Consider the following 21,735-nt stretch of genomic DNA (forward strand, 5'->3'; position numbering starts at 1 on the left):
TGTGCAGGCAACCAAGACAAAGAGTCCCTGAAACAAGCTTCACAGAGGCCATGGCACTAGAAGTGGGCTGGGAAGTGACGGGTAGGTGTCGGCAGGTAGAGAAAGGTATGCCGGGTAATATTCTAGGCAGACAAAACACTGAAGGCCCACATCTTGTGGGTAAGAGTGAGGCATGTCAGGCCCTGTCCCGGGAGAGTTTTGCAGACCCCATTCGCCTGAATGGCTCAGAGTGTCTGTGGTGTTGGAGAGGTTTGGAGTCCACAGGCAGACAGGTGCCTTTGCGGGAGCCGTGTAACGAGGTCCTTGCTACCTTGCTTGTTGCAGAACATCCATGGTTACCTCTCTCTGGGGACTTTCCATTGCCTCATTACCTCGTTTCCTGCACCTAGGGAGGCAGAACAGCTAGCTGGACGGAGAACGGGACTGAGGCCACAGCAAGGATTAGGGAAACAGGCAGCAGCAGAGATTTTGTGGAGGTCTTTCCTGATAGCTCCCTTTGGAACCATGTCTCTGGCTTAAAAATACACCCTATGAACCCTTGCCAGAGCTTCAGTGTAAACGCAGAGCCTGTGATCCTAGGGAGGCAGCCGCCTCCAACTCCAGGCAGCGCCTGTGGTGCTGAGTATGAGCTCCAGCAAGCTAGGGCTCCACCTTGGCGGTGCCACAGCCTCAAACCAGCCTCCCCAGCTCTTAGCCAATGGCTGTGGCTTGTGCATTTGTTCCTACCTCATCCCCACAAGGGCCACTGAGTTTTTAAGTTGGCCTTGGCCAGTGCAAGTGATTCACGTCTGTAATCTCGGCACTTTGGGAGGCCAAGGTGGGAGGATCACTGGAGGCCACAAGTTGGAAGACTAGCCTGGGCAACACGGCAAGATCCCGTCTCTAAAAAAAAAATCAAACAATTAGCCGGGCATGGTGGTGCACACCCATGGTCCCAGCTATTTGGGAGACTGAGGTGGGAGGATCACTTGAGCCAGGAGATCAAGGCTACAGTGAGCCATGATCACACCACTGTACTCCAGCCTAGGCAAAAGAGTGAGACCCTGCATCAAAAAAAAAAAAAAAAAGGCCTCAGACTTTTTTTTTCATGTGTACTGTTAGGTGTAAAAGGATGAATGTAAACATGCAGCCCGATATATATTATGTGTTATAAATAAACAATTACTGTCCTGATGTATTATGGACATAGAAATATATACAAATATAGATCTTTTAAAGGGACGAAGGCCAGACATGGTGGCTCACACCTGTAAACCCAGCACTTTGGGAGACTGAGATGAGAGGACTCCCTTAAGGCCAAGAGTTTGACAACAGTCTGGGCAACATAGTGAGACCCTGTCTCTACTAAAAAAAAAAAAACAGCCAGGTATGGTGGCATGCACCTAAAGTCCCAGCTACTGTGGAGGCTGAGGAAGGAGGATTGCTTGAGCCTGGGAATTCAAGAATGCAGTGAGCTATAATCATGCCATTGCACTCCAGCCTGGGAAACAGCAAGACCCTGTCTCTAAAAGAGAAAAAAAAAAAAAAAAAAAAAGGATGAGAGGTGAAATAAACATGATTAAATTTATCCAACATATGAATGCTACGAAAACTATTGTATAAACATGCTTTTTAAAGATGAAAGCCATGTGTCCACATCCCATTTATAAACGCTCATTGAATCCTAAGTCCCAGCATTTAAGATCAATTGTAAGTTCTGTTTATTGGCCAGGCGAGGTGGCTCATGCCTGTAATCCTAGCACTTTGGGAGGCCGAGGTGGGTGGATCACTTGAGGTCAGGAGTTCGAGACCAGTCTGGTAAACATGGTGAAACCCTGTTTCTACAAAAGGAAAAAAAAAAAATTAACTGGGCATGGTGGTGGGCACCTGTAATTCCAGCTACTCAGGAGGCAGAAGCCGGAGAATCACTTGAACCTGGGAGGCAGAGGTTTCAGTGAGCCAAGATTGCACTACTGTACTCTAGCCTGGGCAACAAGAGTGAAACTCTGCCTCAAAAAAAAAAAAGTTTTATTTATTTCAGGCCCTAGTTATTAACAGCATTTACACATAAACACGATACAGAGAAAGGCACAGACCCTGTGCTTACCAGGCAGGGCACTTGTTTTTCAATTTCATTTACCCATCATCTGAGGGCCCTTGATGAATTTGGGCTGGGTATGTTCAGGGACTATCAGGATAGGTGGAGATTCTGGTGTTGGAGATGTTTTGGTGTGCGGATGTAAACGTTCATGTAGACAGTACACTTGTAGCATCATTGGGAACGCAGTCACGTAATTGTGGAAACCTTCAAACGTCTGTTTTCACAAATGCTCTATTCTTGGTACAGATTCTTTTTGAAAAGCTGTAACTCATATACTGTCACTTTTTCTTTGAAGGGACAGATTGCGTTGTGTCTATTTAAAAGAAAAAAGGTAAATGACACACTGCTGCAGTCATTTGTCATTAAAAACGAAAAAATGTCTTCAGATTTGGAACTTTTCACAAAAGAAAATCTGTACCTTCTCCTTAAATTCTCTGACTCTTTGAAGTACCAAGTCATGAAATGAGCAGTAAGCCTCGAAGTCACACAAAAGATATTCGTGGTCATTTTCCATATCACTGCGAAGCATTGTAAAGCTTTCGCTATTTAAGGGTCTTGAGTTTCTGTGTTTTGTTCGTTTGTTTGTTTTAATTGACCACAACTGGAATGCCCTGAAACTTGTAAACTCCAACACGCCTAAGATGCTTAAAGTAGACTTGTGGTGAGGGCCCACCATCACCCCCCACATCACAGGGCACCGCCTCCTCAGTCAGGATGCCGCGGCTGCTGACATACAAGCCAGCGTGAACATCAGGGTCTGTCCAAGTATTAAATATCAGTAAAGCTGGCAGGGTGTGATGGTAGCTCATGCCAGTAGTCCCAGCACTTTGGGAGGCTGAGGCAAGAGGATCATTTGAGCCCAGGAGTTTGAGAACAGCCTGGGCAACATAGTGAGACTTATCTCTACACACAAAAAAAAGCCAGGTGTGGTGGTACATGCCTGTAGTCCCAGCTACTTCGGAGGCTGAGGCAGGAGGATCACCACTGCATTCCAGCCTGGATAACAGTGTGTGACCGAGACCCTGTCCCTACAGGAAACAAACAAAAAAATCAGTGAAGCCATTTTTTTCACATTTTTAAAGACAAATACTTAGAAGCAGATTTTCTCATCACTTTTTCACTGCTGCAGGTTGTCTAGCCCACCCCATTTGGAGACCACTGGGAAGGGTGAGGACTATATAAATGTGCCTGCTTTTTTTTATATATTAATAGTATTTAGGGCTGGGCACAGTGGCTTACACCTGTAATCCCAGCACTTTGGGAGGCAGAGGCAGGCAGATCACTTGAGGTCAGGAGTTCGAGACCAGCCTGGCCAACATGGTGAAACCCCATCTCTACTAAAAATACAAGAATTAGCTGGGCATGGTGGTGGGTGCCTGTAATCCCAACTACTCAGGAGGCTGAGGCAGGAGAATCACTTGAACTCAGGAGGCAGATGTTGCAGTGAGCCAAGATCACACCATTGCACTCCAGCCTGGGCAACAAGAGTGAAACTCCGTCCCAAAAAAAAAAAAAAAGAAAGAAAGAAAATAATATTTAAGTCGGGCACGGTGGCTTACACCTGTGATCCTAGCACTTTGGGTGGCCGAGGCAGGTGGATCACCTGAGGTCAGGAGTTCAAGACCAGCCTGGCCAACATGGCAAAACTCTATCTCTACTAAAAATACAAAAAATTAGCTGGGTGTGGTGGCGGGCATCTGTAGGCCTCAGCTACTTGGGAGGCTGAGGCAGGAGAATCACTTGAACCTGGGGGCTGGAGGTTGCACTGAGCCAAGATCAGGCCACACTCCAGCCTGAGTGATAGAGTGAGACTCTGTCTCAAAAAAAAAAAAAAAAAAAAAATTTACTGGTGTTTGGGCATTTCATCCACAGGATCCACTGAATTAGACATTTTCAAATATTTATTGTGCACCCCTCCCTCAAAAAAGATCATGTCCTAGATAAAGGATTAAACAAAACCAGTCACCCTCACCCAGCATCACTCACTACCCGTTGTGATACACCCCGAGCTCCCTTCTTGGTGCAGAGTCGGGCGCCTTGATGACGTGGGCCCCGGATCTGCTGCCTTTCCTGGCTCATTCTCTGCACTGCCACTCGGAATGACTCGCTGCTCCCCATACACAGTCTGTCTCCAGGATCCTGTAATGTCCTTCCTGTCCCAACTAATGAGTCATTCAAGACCAGCTTCCCATGTCACCTGCCCCCGTCACCCTCCCGGGCCATCTCCCTGTCTTGCTTGCTGTCTCACGCACATAATTAATTCACGTCTTCTGAATCTTGCCATATTTATTTAGCATCAGTCACAGCAATTACAGTGCATGCAAGTGTTCGGGGACTGTGAACTCCTTGGATTAAGAATGTTATCATCGGCCAGGCGTGGTGGCTCATGCCTGTAATCCCAGCATGCACTTTGGGAGGCTGAGGCGGGTGGATCACAAGGTCAAGAGTTTGAGACCAGCCTGGCCAGCATGGTGAAACCCTGTCTCTACTAAAAATACAAAAAACTGGCAAGGCATGGTGGCGCACACCTGTAATCCCAGCTACTCAGGAGGCTGAAGCAGGAGAATCGCTTGAACCCAGGAGGCAGAGTTTGCAGTGAGCTGAGATCACACCACTGCACTCCAGCCTGGGCAACAGAGTGAGAGTCTGTCTCAAAAAAAGAAAAAAGGAATGTTATTTTCATTTCCAAATCCTTAGTACCTTGTACATGTGCCCATCAGACACCAAAAACTTGGCAATTGTTGAATGAACAAATGCTTTTTTGTCTTGTATAACCTAAAAGACCATGGATTCTACCGGCCTCCATTAATTGACTGTCCTCCATGCCTCAGTGCGCATACACGTGGACCTTTGATGCTGGCTGGCTGTTGCAGACTCCTGGTGTCAATATTGGGATGTTGGGTCCTCCCCCGAAGGAAAGCACCAAATGTGACCAGCACCACCCACAAGGCTGTCGCTGTGCTGCACACCTGTGGCAAAGCGAGCAGAGCCATGGTTGGTGGCTCTCTTTGTGCATCTTGGGGCGGTCCACCTGTGTCTTTATCAAGGCCCCCTTCTTTCCATGAGTGGATTTCTCTATGCCTTTGTGGACAGGCTTTCATGGAGGGAGGTGCACCCAAGCTCAGAATACAATAGGAACACATGGCGTAATGGGTCTTATGCCCCTCACTCTGGCCTGTCCCTTCTGTTCATGGGTCTCAAGACCTGCCACCCCCAGGGACCTCTGCTCCATATATGCAGGTATGAAAACTTCTTTTGGAAGGGCACATAAGGGCCAGGCAGCATGGCTCATTCCTATAGTCCCAGTACTTTGGGAGGCCAAGATGGGAAGATTGTTTCAGGCCAGGAGTTCCAGACCAGCTTGGGCAACATAGCAAGACTCCATCTCTGCAAAAAATATAATAAGTAGCCAGTTATGGTGGCATGTGCCTGTGGTCCCAGCTGCTCAATGGGCTGAGGCCAGACGATCACTTGAGCCCAGGAGCACCAGGCTGCAATGAGCCCTGCTCACGCAACGGCACTCCCACCTGGGTGACAAAGCAAGCCTGTGTCTTAAAAAAAAAAAAGGGCACATAGGAATTGGATGGCAAATTCAAGCCTATGGTACACACAAAAATACCTGCAAACCACAAATAAAGAAATGGAGGAGGCAGTCGGTGCAGGTCTTCGGACGCAAGAAGACGGCCACAGCTGTGGCGCACTGCTAACGTGGCAATGGTCTCATCAAGGTGAACGGGCAGCCCCTGGAGATGATTGAGCCGCCCACACTACAGTACAAGCTGCTGGAGCCAGTTCTACTTCCTGGCACGGAGGGATTTGCTGGTGTGGACATCCGTGTCCGTGTGAAGGGTGGTGGTCATGTGGCCCAGATTTATGCTATCCATCAGTCCATCTCCAAAGCCCTGGCGGCCTATTACCAGAAACGTGGATGATGCTTCAAAGAAGGAGAGCAAAGACATCCTCATCCAGTGTGACCTGACCCTGCTGGTAGCTGATCCCCGTCACTGCGAGTCCAAAAAGTTTGGAGGCCCTGGTGCCTGTGCTCACTGCCAGAAATCCTACCGATAAGCCTATCATGACTATCAAAATTCACCTGTATAATAAACAGTTTTTGAGAGATTTTAAAGTTTCAAAAAAAAAAAAAAGAAAGAAAGAAATGGAGGAGTTTGGGATTTCTCCAGTTTCCTGCTGAGCAGTGGCCGCCTGAAGAGCCACAGTGCTTGTTAACTGGCACAGCCGATGGCTCTTGAGCTGACGACAGTTACTGGAAAGACCATTTGTAGAAGAATTTGTGCCATCAAGAGAGTTCTCAGAAATGAGCAGCCAGCAGTATGCTCTCACTCTGCACCGAGTCAGTTGCTCACCTAAAAAGCAAACAATGAGATACTCAATGATGTGTGTGATGTTTAATATTTTAACAGTAAGCAAACCTTTTATAGAGAGGGGAAAAGGTTTGCCTTCCCCTTCCTGACTGTGTCCCGGGACTGGTGAAGAGAGCCTCTTCAAAGGAAAGTTCTTGAAGCTCTGCTCTTGTCCTCTTGCTGGGCAGAGGCGGCAGCTTTAGGAGTGGCTGGAGTCCTGAGTGTTTACCTTAGAGTAGGTGATGGGGGCCCAGCCGGGGCCAGTCCTGGGCCTCAGTCATCAGGGCTTCAGGAGACTCTGCCGCCTTGGCGTCAAGTGGAGAAGGAACATTAACTTGTTTCTCTTGTGTACATTTGCTTTTGTAACAAAAAACTTTCCAGATTTTGTAATTCTAGGATCTCTTCCTTTAAATTCCTTTTGCTGAAACAGAACAGATGCAAGCATAGTGTTCAGTGAGACTTTACGTAAAGCCTCGCACGTATCAGGCAACAAGCTAGGTGCTGTGGGGGCGCAGAGATAAAACCTCGGCAGGGCACGGTGGCTCATGCCTGTAATCCCCGCACTTTGGGAGGCCGAGGCGGATGGATCACTTGAGGTCAGGAGTTTGAGACCAGCCTAGCCAACATGGCGAAACCCTGTCTCTATTAAAAATACAAAAATTAGCCGGGCGTGGTGGCATGTGCCTGTAGCTACTTGGGAGGCTGAGACGGGAGGATCACTTGAACCTGGGAGGTGGAGGTTGTAGTAAGCCGAGATCGTGCCCAGCCTGGGCGACAGAGCGAGACTCTGTCTCAGAAAAAAAAAAAAAAAAAAAGAAAAGAAAACTTCTATTAAGGTGGTGGGGCTTAGGGGTCTTTTTTACTTTTCAATTTCTGATGTTATGTTCTAGGAGTGATATGCAAAACTCGTATGAAGTTGGAAGTTGTTCTGTGTTTTTAGGACCCACAGGATGTGGTAGTGTAGTAGTTAGAAGACAGACTTGGAAGTTAAAACAAGCCAAGGTTCAAATCCTGACTTTGCAGTTTCTTGCTGTGTGATTTTGGGCCAGGCACTTATTCCTCGTTTCTTTGTCTGCGAAAGGGTGATGTTCGAGGTCAGGAGATCGAGAACATCCTGGCTAGCATGGTGGAAACCCTGTCTCTACTGAAAAATACAAAAAAAATTAGCCGCGCACTGTGGCGGGTGCCTGTAGTCCCAGCTACTCGGGAGGCTGAGGCAGGAGAATGGCGTGAACCCAGGAGGCGGAGTTTGCAGTGAACAGAGATCGCGACACTGTACTCCAGCCTGGGAGACAGAGCGAGACTCTGTCTCAAAAAAAAAAAAAAAAAAAAGGGTGATGTTGCCAGAAGCCATGAGAGGATGAGGAGGCTGTAGAATCAGAGTGCTTACAAGCAGGAAAGCTGAGTTTCTGGCCGGGCACGGTGGCTCATGCCTGTCATCCCGACACTGTGAGAGGCCAAGGTCGGCGGATCACTTGAGGTCAGGAGTTTGAGACCAACCTGGCCAACATGGTGAAACCCCATCTCTACTAAAAATACAAAAATTAGCCGGATGCGGTGGTGCGTGCTTGTAATCCCAGCTACTTGGGAGGCTGAGAATCGCTTGAACCTGGGAGGTGGAGGTTGCAGTGAGCTGAGATGGCACCACTGTGCTCCAGCTTGGGCAACAAGAGTGAAACTGTCTCAAAAAAAAAAAAAAGTAGAGCTTATATTCTTTTTTTTTTTTTGAGACAGGGTCATTTTGAAGTTGATGACTCTGAGTTAGCACCATCTCAGCTCACTGCAACCTCCACCTCCTGGGTTCAAGTGATCCTTCCACCTCAGCCTCCCGAGTAGCTGGGACAGGTGCACATCACCACACCAGGCTAATTTTTGTATTTTTAGTAGAGATGGGGTTTTGCCATGTTGGCTGGGTTGGTCTCAAACTCCTGACCTCGGGTGATCTGCCCAGCTCAGTCTTCCAAAGTGCTGGAATTGTTTAGGCATGAGCCACCATGCCCGGCCAGGTGTTTATTTTCTAAATCCAAAATTTTTCATCAGATCTGCTCAGTTTTAAGTAACGTCCTCAAAATCTATTTTGCTCTTCTATTTTCTAACTTGGTAAGAAGTGTTTTATAGGCCGGGCGCGGTGGCTCACGCTTGTAATCCCAGCACTTTGGGAGGCCGAGGCGGGCGGATCATGAGGTCAGGAGATCGAGACCACGGTGAAACCCCGTCTCTACTAAAAATACAAAAAAAATTAGCCGGGCGTGGTGGCGGGCGCCTGTAGTCCCAGCTACTCGGAGAGGCTGAGGCAGGAGAATGGCATGAACCCGGGAGGCGGAGCTTGCAGTGAGCCGAGATTGCGCCACTGCACTCCAGCCTGGGCGACAGAGCGAGGCTCCGTCTCAAAAAAAAAAAAAAAAAAAAGAAGTGTTTTATAATTATTTTCCAAATTACACTCAAACACCCTCCATCTGTCCAAAGGTGCCGGAGAGTCATGCCCGTGAGCCCTGGGCCCCTCCTGATGTCCTGTGAGGCCACGGTGTTCCCAAACCTCAGGGTTGCCCTGCCCCACTCCAGAGGCTCTCAGGCCCCACCCCGGAGCCCTCTGTGTGGAGCTGCCTCCTCCTGGCCAGTTCCCCTGTAGTCCTGAAGGGAGACCTGCTGTGCGGAGCCTCTTCTGGGACCCAGGTCAGTTCCCTGGTACTGCCCTGCAGCCTGTGTGGGAAGGTGGGTGGTCTGTCTTTCTTGACCTTCTCTCCCAGCCCTGGGACTCCCAGTCCTTTCTTGGCCAGACTTCCAGTAAGAGAAGTTGTCTGTTCCTCTAACCAGAAGACTTCTTTGAACTGTGACTGTTTTATATTCCTCACTTGGTAGAGGCAGAACGTTCATCTCAGCCAACCCCACGCCCATCTGGAGTGTACTTTCCCCGGATGATGACCCCAAACGGAGGCACTGGCCTCCTCTTTTTGCCTAAACTACTTCTAGAAACCTTTTATAAACCACAGGCCTTAATGTGTATCTTTGAGTCACTGCTGTTTTTTTCATCATCAGCAACTGACTTTGAGACAGGTCTTCTACCTTATTAATTTTAAAAGAATTGGGATAATTTATTAAGTTGCCACTTAATAGCACTTCATACTATTTTAGCTTTAATTTCTTCACTTTTTAACAATATGATTCATTAAAAGTCATTTTAAATTAATTCTTAATTGTTTGCAGTTGTGTTTCATGTAAATATTTATTGACTACCCTTTAAAGCATAAATTTTGAATATTATTAGATATCAACAGCCACATCCTTAAAAAAAAAAAGCAAGAGTTTTAATTTAAAAAGAGCCTTAATATAAATGATTTTCAATGGACTGAAACCAAACCAAAAGTAAAATGGGTCATTTAAAAAAAAACAAAACCTTTCCCCGCGCGCTGGAGTCTCCCGGGTCATTGTTGGGGAGCGCTAGCTCATGGTGATCTAGGAATGACTCACTAATTGTTTGCCTTTCTCTCCCGTGCATCTTCACCTGGTTGATGGATGATGTTGGGTTTGGATCAGCCATGAGTGTGGAGCTGAGCAAGTGAACTTGAAACTCTTCCACTGTGAGTCAAGGAGGCTTTTCCGCACATGAAGGACGCTGAGTGGGAAGGACTCGTGTCTGCCTGCAGTTGTAGCGAGTGGACCAGCAAGCACCAGGGGCTCTCTAGACTGCCCCTCCTCCATTGCCTTCCCTGCCTCTCCAGGACAGAGTAGCCCCGTCTGCACACCTCACCCTCTTTACACTCAGTTTTCAGAGCACGTTTCTCCTATTTCCTGGGTGTTGCAGCACCTACCTGAACTTATTCAGACTACCTACTTCTCTAGCAGGTTAGCATCTCATGAACTCTTAAGTTCACGAGATGAACTTAACTCTGGGTTCGGTGTCTGTGTTCCTTTTTTTAAATTTAATTTTATTTTATTTGTATAGAGATAGGGTCTTGCTGTGTTGCCCAGGCTGGTCTCGAACTCCTGGGCTTAAGGCATCCTCCTGCCTCGGCCTCCCTAAGTGCTGGGATTACAAGCATGAGCCACCACACCCAGCCTCTGTTTCTGATATTTGAAATTTAGTAAGACAGCTTTTACCTAAATTGAGGGAATACGTTTACAGATCTAAGCTCTCATTTCTGCTATCACCTGTATTTGATCATCTTTTGGCAGATTTTTTCCCCCATTATATGTGCCAGATTTAAATATCATGATTCTATATAATATAGGATAGATTATTTTTTGGATGAATTTTCGTTGGACAGGTGGCAAAGATGAAAATGGCAACTGGGCACAGTGGCTCACGCCTATAATCCCAGCACTTTGGGAGGCTGAGGCGGGTGGATCATTTGAGGTCAGGAGTTCAAGACCAGCCTGACCAACATGGTGAAACCCCATCTCTACGAAAAATATAAAAATGAGTCAGGCGTGGTGGCAGGCGCCTGTAATCTCAGTTACTCGGGAGGCTGGGGCAGGAGAATCGCTTGAAACCAGGAGGCGGAGGTTCCAGTGAGCCAAGATCGCACCACTGCACTCCAGCCTGGGTGACAGAGCAAGACTCTGTCTCAAAAAAAAAAAAAAAACAGAAAAAAGAGAAAAAGAAAAAAGAAGAAGAAAATGGCTAGTCTTTTGCTGTGAGGCTCTGACGCCAGTACATATAATAACAACATGAAAAAACGGTCTTTAGGGCCAAGGAGAGGGTGTGGCTGATGGCCCCACCAGCATGTCTGCCTACCCGGGCCTGCTCCGGGGCAGCAAGGTCAATGGGGGCCCAAATTCCAAGCCCCTCTTTCCCCTCCTTTCACCCAGGACACTATGTTAAGTTTTCTTTTATGGGTTCAGTGTTGGTTAAGAATAAAGCTGGTCAGTCAGTAAGTGGAATTCTATAAGCCTGAATATTTTGCTAATAAATAGCAAATCCATATTAATCACGAAGAACACCCTAATAGCATTTATCAAATGGTAAATAGCACTACAAGGATGAAGCTGGAGGATTGCTTGAGGCCAAGAGTTTGAGACCAGCCTGGGAAATAGAGCAAGACTTAGTATCTACTAAAAATTAAAAACATTAGCTGGGTATGGTGGCATGCACCTGTAGTTGCAGCTACTCGGGAGGCTGAGGTGGGAGGATCACGAGCCGGGGAGTTTGAGGATACAGTGAGCTGTGATTGCACCACGGCACTCCAGCCTGGGCAACAGAGCAGGACCCTGTCTCAAAAGAAACAAACAAAAATTTTTAAAACCACCACAGAAGTCACAGTGCACATAAAAAGCATGTCATTGATCTTACATTCACCAAGGAACAAGTCGGGCTCCAAAAAGACTATGCTGTTTGGTTTTTTTTTTTGGTGTTTGTTTGTTTGTGACAGAGTCTTACTCTGTTGCCCCCAGGCTGGAGTGCAGTGGTACGATCTTGGCTCACTGCAACCTCCGCCTCCCGGGTTCAAGCGATTCTCCTGCCTCAGCCTCTCGAGTAGCTGGGATTACAGGCACCTGCCACCACGCCCGGCTAATTTTTGTATTCTCAATAGAGACGGGGTTTCACCATGTTGGCCAGGCTGGTCTCGAACTCCTGATTTCAAGTGATCCACCTGCCTTGGCCTCCCAAAGTGTTGGGATTACAGGCATGAGCCACTGCACCTGGCCAAAAAGACTATGCTCTTTGGATGTGCAGGGTAGAGGATTGAGGGTGGGCACGGCACAGGCCTTGTACCCTTCCCTCCAGGGGTGTTTGGAGTTAAAGTGGCACAAAAGAAGGTGAGAGACATGGAGGAAAAAGGGTCCGTGGCTTTTCCCCAAATCCCCACTCTGCGTGTTTCTATTACGCACCCACGCTCTCTGTCTTTGGTCTGTAACTAGCACTGGGCGTCCCTTCCAGCAAGACGATGGCTGTGCTCAGGCAGCTGGCGCTCCTCCTCTGGAAGAACTACACCCTGCAGGTGCGTCCAGACCCTGGAGGGAGGTCAGCCGCGTGCCCAGCCCAGAGGCTCCTGGGGATGCCCTTGAGAGAGGGGCTGTCTGCATGCCCCTGCTTCTACCTTGCAGCCCATCAGCGTGCCCTATTGTATCTCTTCCAGAAGCGGAAAGTCCTGGTGACAATCCTGGAACTCTTCCTGCCATTGCTGTTTTCTGGGATCCTGATCTGGCTTCGCTTGAAGATTCAGTCGGAAAATGTGCCCAACGCCACCATCTACCCGGGCCAGTCCATCCAGGAGCTGCCTCTGTTCTTCACCTTCCCTCCGCCAGGAGACACCTGGGAGCTCGCCTACATCCCTTCTCACAGTGACGCTGCCAAGACCGTCACCGAGACAGTGCACAGGGCACTTGTGATCAACATGCGAGGTGAGACATGCTGGGGCTCTCGGTGCTGGACCTAGTGGTGCCTCCGCAGGGCTGGGCAGGCAGGGGTCGAGCCCAGGATGTGTGAAGCAGCTGGGTGAGGAGCTCACCCTGTCCAGACTTGGCCTCCGCATCCTCCCGCATCACTACTTCAACCTGTAAAAGGCACTGCTTTTCCTTAAACCTCTGCCTACCTGCGAGTAAATAGCAGTCTCTCCTTTGGGTCCAATAGCACCATCGCAGTCCCCACCAAAGGGACCCTGGTGACATTTTAACCCATGGGGCAGAACAGGTTAGAAAATGCACCTGCCTGCAGTTGCCCCAGCCTCCTTTCTGTTCCCTCATTTTATGAAAGACATTACTGGTCTCCAGGCCTCTATGAACAGAGTCCAATAAGATAGGTAAGGAAAGTAGCAGATATTTGGGACTTAAATACGACCTGGCAGAAAAAGGGAAAAAAGAAAGTGAAGTTTTTGCTTGCCGGATGGCACTAAGACTAGGAAGCCATCAAGCCCAACTAGCATCAAGTCTCCTGTCGGTGGCTGAGCCACCCAGGGAATCCCCCAGCTTCTCTGTGGCCATGCCTCATTATACAATGGGACAAGGGCTGGCCGCCCACCTGTGCAGAGCCGTGAGGGCCCCGGGGAGCTGCAGGTGCAGCAGCCTTAGCAGTACCGGGCCCTGGAACTGCATCTGACGGTCAGTAGGGTAGACAGGACTTTACAGGGATGCCTGGGTGGACTTGAGCCAAGGAAAGCCTTTTGTGACAAGGGCAGGGCACGGTTGGACCGTGTGGTGCCAAGAACCTTTTCTGGGTCGTGGTTTCAGGTGGGCAGCTCTGAAAACAGTGATGAGAAAGCCTGAGAAGGGAACTCCCACTGTGCATGCTGCTCACTCCTAAACCCTTGCTGTCGGGATGAAAGCTGTCGTCCATTTTCCTCTCCTCATTTAGGCATTTACCTCCCAGGCTTTAATTCCTTGCAGCAAACACTCAGAGGAAGTGCCTTAGTCCCTCACACAATGACGACAGTAAAACCCTTTCTGAATTGTTAAAGAGTATCTGGATGATAGAAAAAGCCTTTGAGACGTTCTGAGTTAGTGTCCACTCCATTTCTAAAGACACACCATTCTGGTGTTGAGACAGAGAAGCCACCCCGGGCTGCAGAGCCCAGTGCAGGGTGGGTGGTGGGTTTGCTCCCCTGGGCCTTGCTGCAGGCACTACCCGGAGCCTCCAGCTCTGCTCCAAAAAACCCGCGCCGGGAGAACTCACTGCCTGGGCTCTGACCCTGCCATTCTGCCCTCCTTGATGGCAGCCTGTCACTCTGCCAAAAGATGAAAGCTGCCTTGAGTCTCAGGAAGGGTTTACAAAGCCCTGGAGGATTTGCCGTCTTTCATCTGCCAGTGACCTGAACCACGCAGATTTTTCAAGCAGGAGGGCAGATTGGGCAACCACAGCTCCCGTGCTCTCTCTCTGCAGTGCGCGGCTTTCCCTCCGAGAAGGACTTTGAGGAGTACATTAGGTATGACAACCGCTCGTCCAGCGTGCTGGCCGCCGTGGTCTTCGAGCACCCCTTCAACCACAGCAAGGAACCCCTGCCGCTGGCGGTAAGACGTGCGGCCGGGCCGAGCAGTCACAGCCCATCAGCAAGGCCTCCGCTTCCTCCCGCATCACTAGTTCAACCTGTAAAAGGCAATGCTTTCCCTTAAACCTCTGCCTGCCTGCGAGTAAATAGCAGTCTCTCCTTTGGGTCTGATAGCATCATCACAGTCCCCGCCAAGGGGACCTTGGCGACATTTTAACCCACGGGGCAGAACAGGTTAGAAAATGCACCTGCCTGTGGCCACCCCAAGCTCCTTTCTGTTCCCTCATTTTATGAAAGATATTACTGGTCTCCAGGACAGAGTCTAATAAGATAGATAAGGAAAGTAGCAGATATTTAGGACTTAAATACGATCTGGTAGAAAAAAGGAAAGAAAGAAAGTGAGGTTTTGCTTGCCTGATGGCATTAAAATTAGGAAGCCATCAAGTCCATTTAGCATTGTGGTTGGCGGCCCTCAAGGGATCCTGAACAGTTGGTGGCACTTCACATTAGAATTAGGAATGGCCAAGAACTACCCCCCAAAAGGGGCCCCTGTGTGGCTCCCTGCTCCTGCTGGGACAGGGACCACTCAGTGTGACATTCCTGGGCCTGTTGGAGATTCTCAGAGGCGGGGGAGTGGTGAGTTCTCGGCTGTGACAGCCCCCCAAGCGCTCTCCCACTCCACCGTGTTGTTTGCCCCTCTGTCTGGATCTCTCGGAACAGCTGGTTTTCTCTTTGTTTCCACAGGTGAAATATCACCTACGGTTCAGTTACACACGGAGAAATTACATGTGGACCCAAACAGGCTCCTTTTTCCTGAAGGAGACAGAAGGCTGGCACACTACTTCCCTTTTCCCGCTTTTCCCAAACCCAGGACCAAGGGAACCTACATCCCCTGATGGTGGAGAACCTGGTGAGAAGCTCGGTTAGGGTTCGTGTTACCAGCCCGGGCTGTTGACTAGTGACAGTTATGTAGGGGCAGCCCCACCTTGCAAAAGTATTTCTTGAAGAAATACTTTTCAGGACATTTGGCTTGGTTCCAAGTCTTTGCTATTGTGAATAGTGCCGCAATAAACATACGTGTGCATGTGTCTTTATAGCAGCATGATTTATAATCCTTTGGGTATATACCCAGTAATGGGATTGCTGGGTCAAATGGTATTTCTAGTTCTAGATCCCTGAGGAATCGCCACGCTGACTTCCACAATGGTTGAACTAGTTTACAGTCCCACCAACAGTGTAAAAGTATTCCTATTTCTTCGCATCCTCTCCAGCACCTGTTGTTTCCTGACTTTTTAATGATGGCCATTCTAACTAGTATGAGATGGTATCTCATTGTGGTTTTGATTTGCATTTCTCTGATGGCCAGTGACAACGAGCATTTTTTCATGTGTCTTTTGGCTGCATAAATGTCTTCTTTTGAGAAGTGTCTGTGCATATCCTTTGCCCACTTTTTGATGGGGTTGTTTTCTTGTAAATTTGTTGGAGTTCATTGTAGATTCTGGATATTAGCCCTTTGTCAGATGAGTAGATTACAAAAATTTTCTCCCATTCTGTAGGTTGCCTGTTCACTCTGATGGTAGTTTCCTTTGCTGTGCAGAAGCTCTTTGGTTTAATTAAATCCCATTTGTCAATTTTGGCTTTTGTTGCCATTGCTTTTGGTGTTTTAGACATGAAGTCCTTGCCCATGCCTATGTCCTGAATGGTATTGCCTAGCTTTTCTTCTAGGGTTTTTATGGTTTCAGGTCTAACATTTAAGTCTTTAATCCATTTTGAATTAATTTTTGTATAAGGTGTATGGAAGGGATCCGGTTTCAGCTTTCTACATATGGCTAGCCAGTTTTCCCAGCACCATTTGTTATGGACGCAGGAAGGGGAACATCACACACCGGGGACTGTTGTGGGGTTGGGGGCAGGGGGAAGGATGGCATTAGGAGATATACCTAATGTTAAATGATGAGTTAATGGGTGCAGCACACCAACATGGCACATGGATACATATGTAACCTGCACGCTGTGCACATGTACCCTAAAACTTAAAGTATAATTTAAAAAAAAAAAAGAAATACTTTTCAGGAACATTTACTCTTGTTTATAGGAAAAGTAAAACATCTAGTATAACTGGTTTCTGAAAGACTAAAATAATCCTTAAAGATATAGCAAAGGCCCTTTCCCTATATCCTGGAAGACGTGCTCTTGAATGAAACATTTGTATTTCAGCTTTTTTTTTTTTTTCTTCAGACAGAATCTTGCTCTGTCGCCAGGCTGGAGTGCAGTGGCACGACCTCGGCTCACTGCAACCTCTGTGTCCCAGGTTCAAGCGATTCTCCTGCCTCAACCTCCCAAGTAGCTGGGATTACAGGCGCACACTACCACGCCCAGCTAATTTTTGTATTTTTAGTAGAGACAGGGTTTCACCACGTTGGCCAGGATGGTCTCGATCTCTTGACCTCATGATCCACCCGCCTTGGCCTCCCAAAGTTCTGGGATTACAGGCGTGAGCCACCACACCCAGCTGTACGTCAGCTTTTTAAAGCTCCCGCTTGAGTCCTTGGGGCTTGGTTTACATTTTCCTTTTCTTCCGGGCCTTCTCTGTGTACAGACTTACTGGCATTTTTAGCTCCGCGGTCCTTGTGCACCTGATCCATGGTTTGACGGAATCAGTGTGGTGTTCATGGAAGCCAGATCTTGGTTACTCTGATGCCCCATCAGTGTGTGTCTTCGTGTGGACGTGGGCAGGCGGTTGGAATGTGTGCCTCCTCTGAAGCATGGTCTTGTCTTAGAACTGAGCTAGGGACAGCCAAGAAGTGACTCAGACCCAGGACTAGGCTTAGCTGTCAGGCCAAGAAAGACCCCACTGTTGGTTCTGGGTGGAAGTCCAGGGTGTTCTGGAGAACGTCGTATTTCACGGGTCTGGTAGGAGACAGAACTCATGGAAGTTTGCCTTGGAAGTCACAGCAACGTCCCATCCCTCCATGAGGCATGACTCTGAGACATAAGTGCCAGGCAGGCAGGAGGCAGCATGCATGCAGCCAGCACTTAGCAACGTCCCTTACTGGTGCCAGGGCTGCCACCAGGCTAATGCTCTAGGGCAAGATTTTACATCTAGAAAAGGAACTAAGATGAACAAGGCCTGGTGTGGGGTATGTGAGGCCCCAGAGGGATGCCCTTGACAGGTCACCCAGCCTGGGGCTCAGGAGAAGCTATGTCCTGCTGTCACACCTGATGCTTGCTGCCTGCAGCAGGGGACTGCAGTAGGGGACACTGGCTGCTGAGACTGGGGGCCGGGCAGGAGCTCCTCAGCTCCCTCCTGTTTTTGGGGAACAATTCCCTAAGCTTGGAAGCAAGAGAAAACCAATCTCAAAGGAAAAGACTGACAGATTTCAGCATGTACAAATTGGAAATTTGCCAGACACGAAAAGGCCTAATGGTGATTTAAAAAAAAAAAAAAAAAGCACATAGCAGACTGGGGAAAACCTTTGTGGCAAATGACACAGAGCAAATATCTTTTGTCAGAAAAAAAAAGTTTTGTTACTAAGACTAGTCGGTTAGTCCCCAGCAAGACAGAGAACCTGAGGGGGAAGAAAAGTTGGCTGGAAAAACCGGCTCCTAGGAAAGCCCCAGGAGATAGAACGTGTATGAGACTGGCATGGCGCAGGGACTGGTCAATTCTAGCCTCAGTTTTGCCTCCAGATGTCCATGCCTTAGACCCACTAATATGCCTGATGAGAATTCAGCCCTCAGGCTGGGTGCAGTGGCTGACACCTGTCATCCCAGCATTGGGAGGCTGAGGCAGGCAGATCACCAGAGGTCAGGAGTTTGGGACCAGCCTGGCCAACATAGTGAAACCCTGTCTCTACTAAAAATACACACACACACACAAAATTAGCTGGGCGTGGCGGTGTGCACCTGTAATCCCAGCTACTCGGGAGGCTGAGGCAGGAGAATTGCTTGAACCCAGGAGGCAGACGTTGCAGTGAGCTGAGATCGCACCACTGCACTCCAGCCTGAGTGAGAGAGCAAGACTGTCTCAAAAAAAAAAAAACAAAAAAAAGGCTGGGTGCAGTGGCTCACGCCTGTAATCCCAGCACTTTGGGAGGCCGAGGGAGGCGGATCACGAGGTCAGGAGATCCAGACCATCCTGGCTAACACGGTGAAACCCCGTCTCTACTAAAAATACAAAAAATTAGCTGGGCGTGGTGGCATGCACCTGTAGTCCCAGCTACTTGGGAGGCTGAGGCAGGAGAATCGCTTGAACCTGGGAGATGGAGGTTGCAGTGAGCCAAGATCGCGCCACTGCACTCCAGCCTGGGCCACAGAGCGAGACTCCGTCTCAAAAAAAAAAAAAAAGTGATCACGTGTGTGATTTTTTTGTGTGTTGTGTTAATTACAAAGTGGAAGTGACAATCACATCATTCTTTTCATTTGCTGTCAGTGTGTGGTGCGTTTCCTTCCTTGTCCCGTGGGACCACTGAGCGGCCATGGGGGTCCTGAGCTGAAGTCACTCTGTTGCCCCAAGCATCTCTTCCCTCATGGACCCCATGCACATGGCCCTCTGCCCTCGAGAGCAGCTCCTCGAGGTGGCTGGGCCATCCTCTGCTCCCGCACTCAGGGTACATCCGGGAAGGCTTCCTGGCCGTGCAGCATGCTGTGGACCGGGCCATCATGCAGTACCATGCCGATGCTGCCACACGCCAGCTGTTCCAGAGACTGACGGTGACCATCAAGAGGTTCCCGTACCCGCCATTCATCGCAGACCCCTTCCTCGTGGCCATCCAGTACCAGCTGCCCCTGCTGCTGCTGCTCAGCTTCACCTACACCGCGCTCACCATTGCCCGTGCTGTCGTGCAGGAGAAAGAAAGGAGGCTGAAGGTGACTGCCCGCTTTGGCTTCCCAACGCTCTAGAAACTGCACTGTCCTGGGGAGGCCATGTCCAAAGATTTGGTGTTTTAGTTTTTTTTTTTTTTTGAGATAGAGTCTCGCTCTGTCGCCCAGGCTGGAGTGCAGTGGCGCAATCTCGGCTTACTACAAGCTCCGTCTCCCGGGTTCACGCCATTCTCCTGCCTCAGCCTCCTGAATAGCTGGGACTATAGGTGCCTGCCACCACACCCGGCTAATTTTTTGCATTTTTAGTAGAGACGTGGTTTCACCGTGTTAGCCAGGATGGTCTCGATCTCCTGACCTCATGATCCGCCTGCCTTGGCCCCCAAAGTGCTGGGATTACAGGCGTGAGCCACGCGCCCGGCCTAGTATTATTTTTTCTTAGAGACAGGGTCTCTCTCTGCCACCCAGGCTGGAGTGCAGGGGTGCAAACACTGCTCACTGCAGCCTCTTCCTCCCCTTGCTCAAGTGATCTCCCACCTCCACCCGGCAAGTAGCTGGGACTACAGGTGCGCACCTCCACACCCAGTTAATTTTTTTTGTTGCAGAGATGGAGGTCTTGCTTTCTGTTTTTTGAGGCGGAGTCTCATTCTATTGCCCAAGCTGGAGTGCAGTGGCGTGATCTCAGCTTACTGCAAGCTCCACCTCCCGGGTTCACGCCATTCACCTGCCTCAGCCTCCCGAGTAGCTGAGACTACAGGCGCCCACCACCACGCCTGGCTAATTTCTTTTTTGTATTTTTAGTAGAGACGGAGTTTCACCGTGTTAGCCAGGATGGTCTTGATCTCCTGACCTTGTGATCTGCCCGCCTCGGCCCCCAAAAGTGCTGGGACTACAGGCGTGAGCCACCGCGCCCGGCCAGAGGTCTTTCTATATTGCCAAGGCTGGTCTGAAACTCTTGGCCTCAAGAAATTCTCCCATCTCAGCCTCCCATCTCATTCTCCCATAGTGCTGGGATTACAGGCATGAGCCATCACACCTGGCCAGGGGCTTGTTTTGAGGCTGCCCAGTTGTTCATCTGCTTGGTGCCATAAATAGCTTTCATAAAACTACGCAGCATTGAGGGAGTCAGCAGTGGGCTATAAAATGATTCTGAAAAAAACAAACAAACCGTGTGCACATGTACAGATACACAGATCAAACAAATAGGGCAAAACGTGAAACGGTTACTGAACCTAAGCGGTGGGAATGTGAGAGACCGTCGTGCTCCTCTTCCTGCTGTTCTGTAGGTCAGAAATTATGCATAAGAAAGGGCTAGCCCTGGGCACTGGCTCACGCCTGTAATCCCAACACTTTGGGAGGTCGAGGTGGGTGGATCACTTGAGGTCAGAAGTTCAAGACCAGCCTGGACAACACGGTGAAACCCTGTCTCTACTAAAAATACAAAAATTAGGCAGGCGTGGTAGCGTGCACCTGTAATCCCAGCTGCTTGGGAGGCTGAGGCACGAGAATCACCTGAACCTGGGAGGCAGAGGTTGCAGTGAGCCAAGATGGCACCACTGCACTCCAGCCTGGGCAGCAGAGCAAGACTCCATCTAAAAAAAAAAAAAAAGAAAGAAAAGAAAGAAAAAGAAATGAGGAACTGAATGTTTATTTTTAATTAACGTCAGTTGAAACGGCCATACTTGGCTGCTGGCTGCCATATTGGTCAGTGTGGCTGCCCCAGGACTCCCCAGGCACTTTTGGTCAGTGAAGGAACTGGGTTTCCTCATCACCACTCCTGACTCCTTGGTGGGGCAGGTGAGGAAGGAAGGTGTGGTCAGAGCCGCCCCATCACTGCACCTCATCCTTCACTGCAGAGGTTCTGGGCCCCTCCTTTCAGAGTAGGGGAGGATGAGGGAATGAATGGCTATGGCATCCACAGCTATTGTCTGATCTGTGGTCACGTCTCACAGCCAAGGAGGCTGCTGTTGGCGTGGTTGGGAACTGGCAGGGTCTTTTGGCCCACCGCCAGAAGGACTGGGCTCCTGCCTCCTGACGTAGGATCCGAGCTGCAGCGCACAGCTTCGGGGGACTATCTCAAGTACCAAGAAAGACTGGAGAGCATGCAGTGGGAGTGTGGAATCGCTCCACAGAGTGGAGGGCTGGCCGGATGCAGTGGCTCATGCCTGTCATCCCAGGACTTTGGGAGGCTGAGGCAGGCAGCCTCTTGAGCCCAGGAGTTTGAGCAAGATGAGCCTGGCCGACATAGTAAGACCCTGTCTCTACAAACAAATTTTTAAAAGGAACTGGGCATGGTGGGGCCCATCTGTAGTCCCAGCTACTCAGGAGGGTGAGACGGGAGGCTCGCTTGAGTCCAGGAGTTCAAGGCTGCAGTGAGCTATGACTGTGCCACTGCACTCCAGCCTAGGTAACACAGCAAGACCCTGTCTCAAAAAAAAAAAGAGGAAAGGTAGGAGAGGGCAGTTTTGTTTTCCACTCAAGGTTAAACATTGTCGAATGCAGGGCTGCTGGGACAGTCGGACTCAGGCCTGCTGCCATCCAGCCTGGCACG

General features: G+C 49.3%; 1 protein-coding gene and 1 pseudogene across 2 annotated transcripts in view; both read left to right on the top strand.

Annotated features, from left to right (window-relative positions):
• Window positions 1–21,735, top strand: part of ABCA3 (ATP binding cassette subfamily A member 3) — a 62,199-nt gene that overhangs the window by 2,225 nt on the left and 38,239 nt on the right. Inside the window, exons 1-7 of one of the 2 annotated variants that reach the window (XM_055242784.2) lie at window positions 7,167–9,114; window positions 9,976–10,284; window positions 12,301–12,380; window positions 12,519–12,783; window positions 14,258–14,385; window positions 15,108–15,273; window positions 18,973–19,232. In XM_055242784.2, the coding sequence (XP_055098759.1) occupies window positions 12,327–12,380; window positions 12,519–12,783; window positions 14,258–14,385; window positions 15,108–15,273; window positions 18,973–19,232 (873 nt within the window). In that variant the 5' untranslated portion in view covers window positions 7,167–9,114; window positions 9,976–10,284; window positions 12,301–12,326. Of the gene's footprint in view, window positions 1–7,166; window positions 9,115–9,975; window positions 10,285–12,300; window positions 12,381–12,518; window positions 12,784–14,257; window positions 14,386–15,107; window positions 15,274–18,972; window positions 19,233–21,735 lie in introns of those variants that run through there. The other variant, XM_055242785.2, reaches the window with a different exon arrangement.
• On the top strand, window positions 51–6,163 carry LOC134732396 (small ribosomal subunit protein uS9-like; annotated as a pseudogene).

This window comes from Symphalangus syndactylus, chromosome 14 (genome assembly GCF_028878055.3).
Source record: "Symphalangus syndactylus isolate Jambi chromosome 14, NHGRI_mSymSyn1-v2.1_pri, whole genome shotgun sequence".
In the NCBI taxonomy this organism is placed as follows: Eukaryota; Metazoa; Chordata; class Mammalia; order Primates; family Hylobatidae; genus Symphalangus; species Symphalangus syndactylus.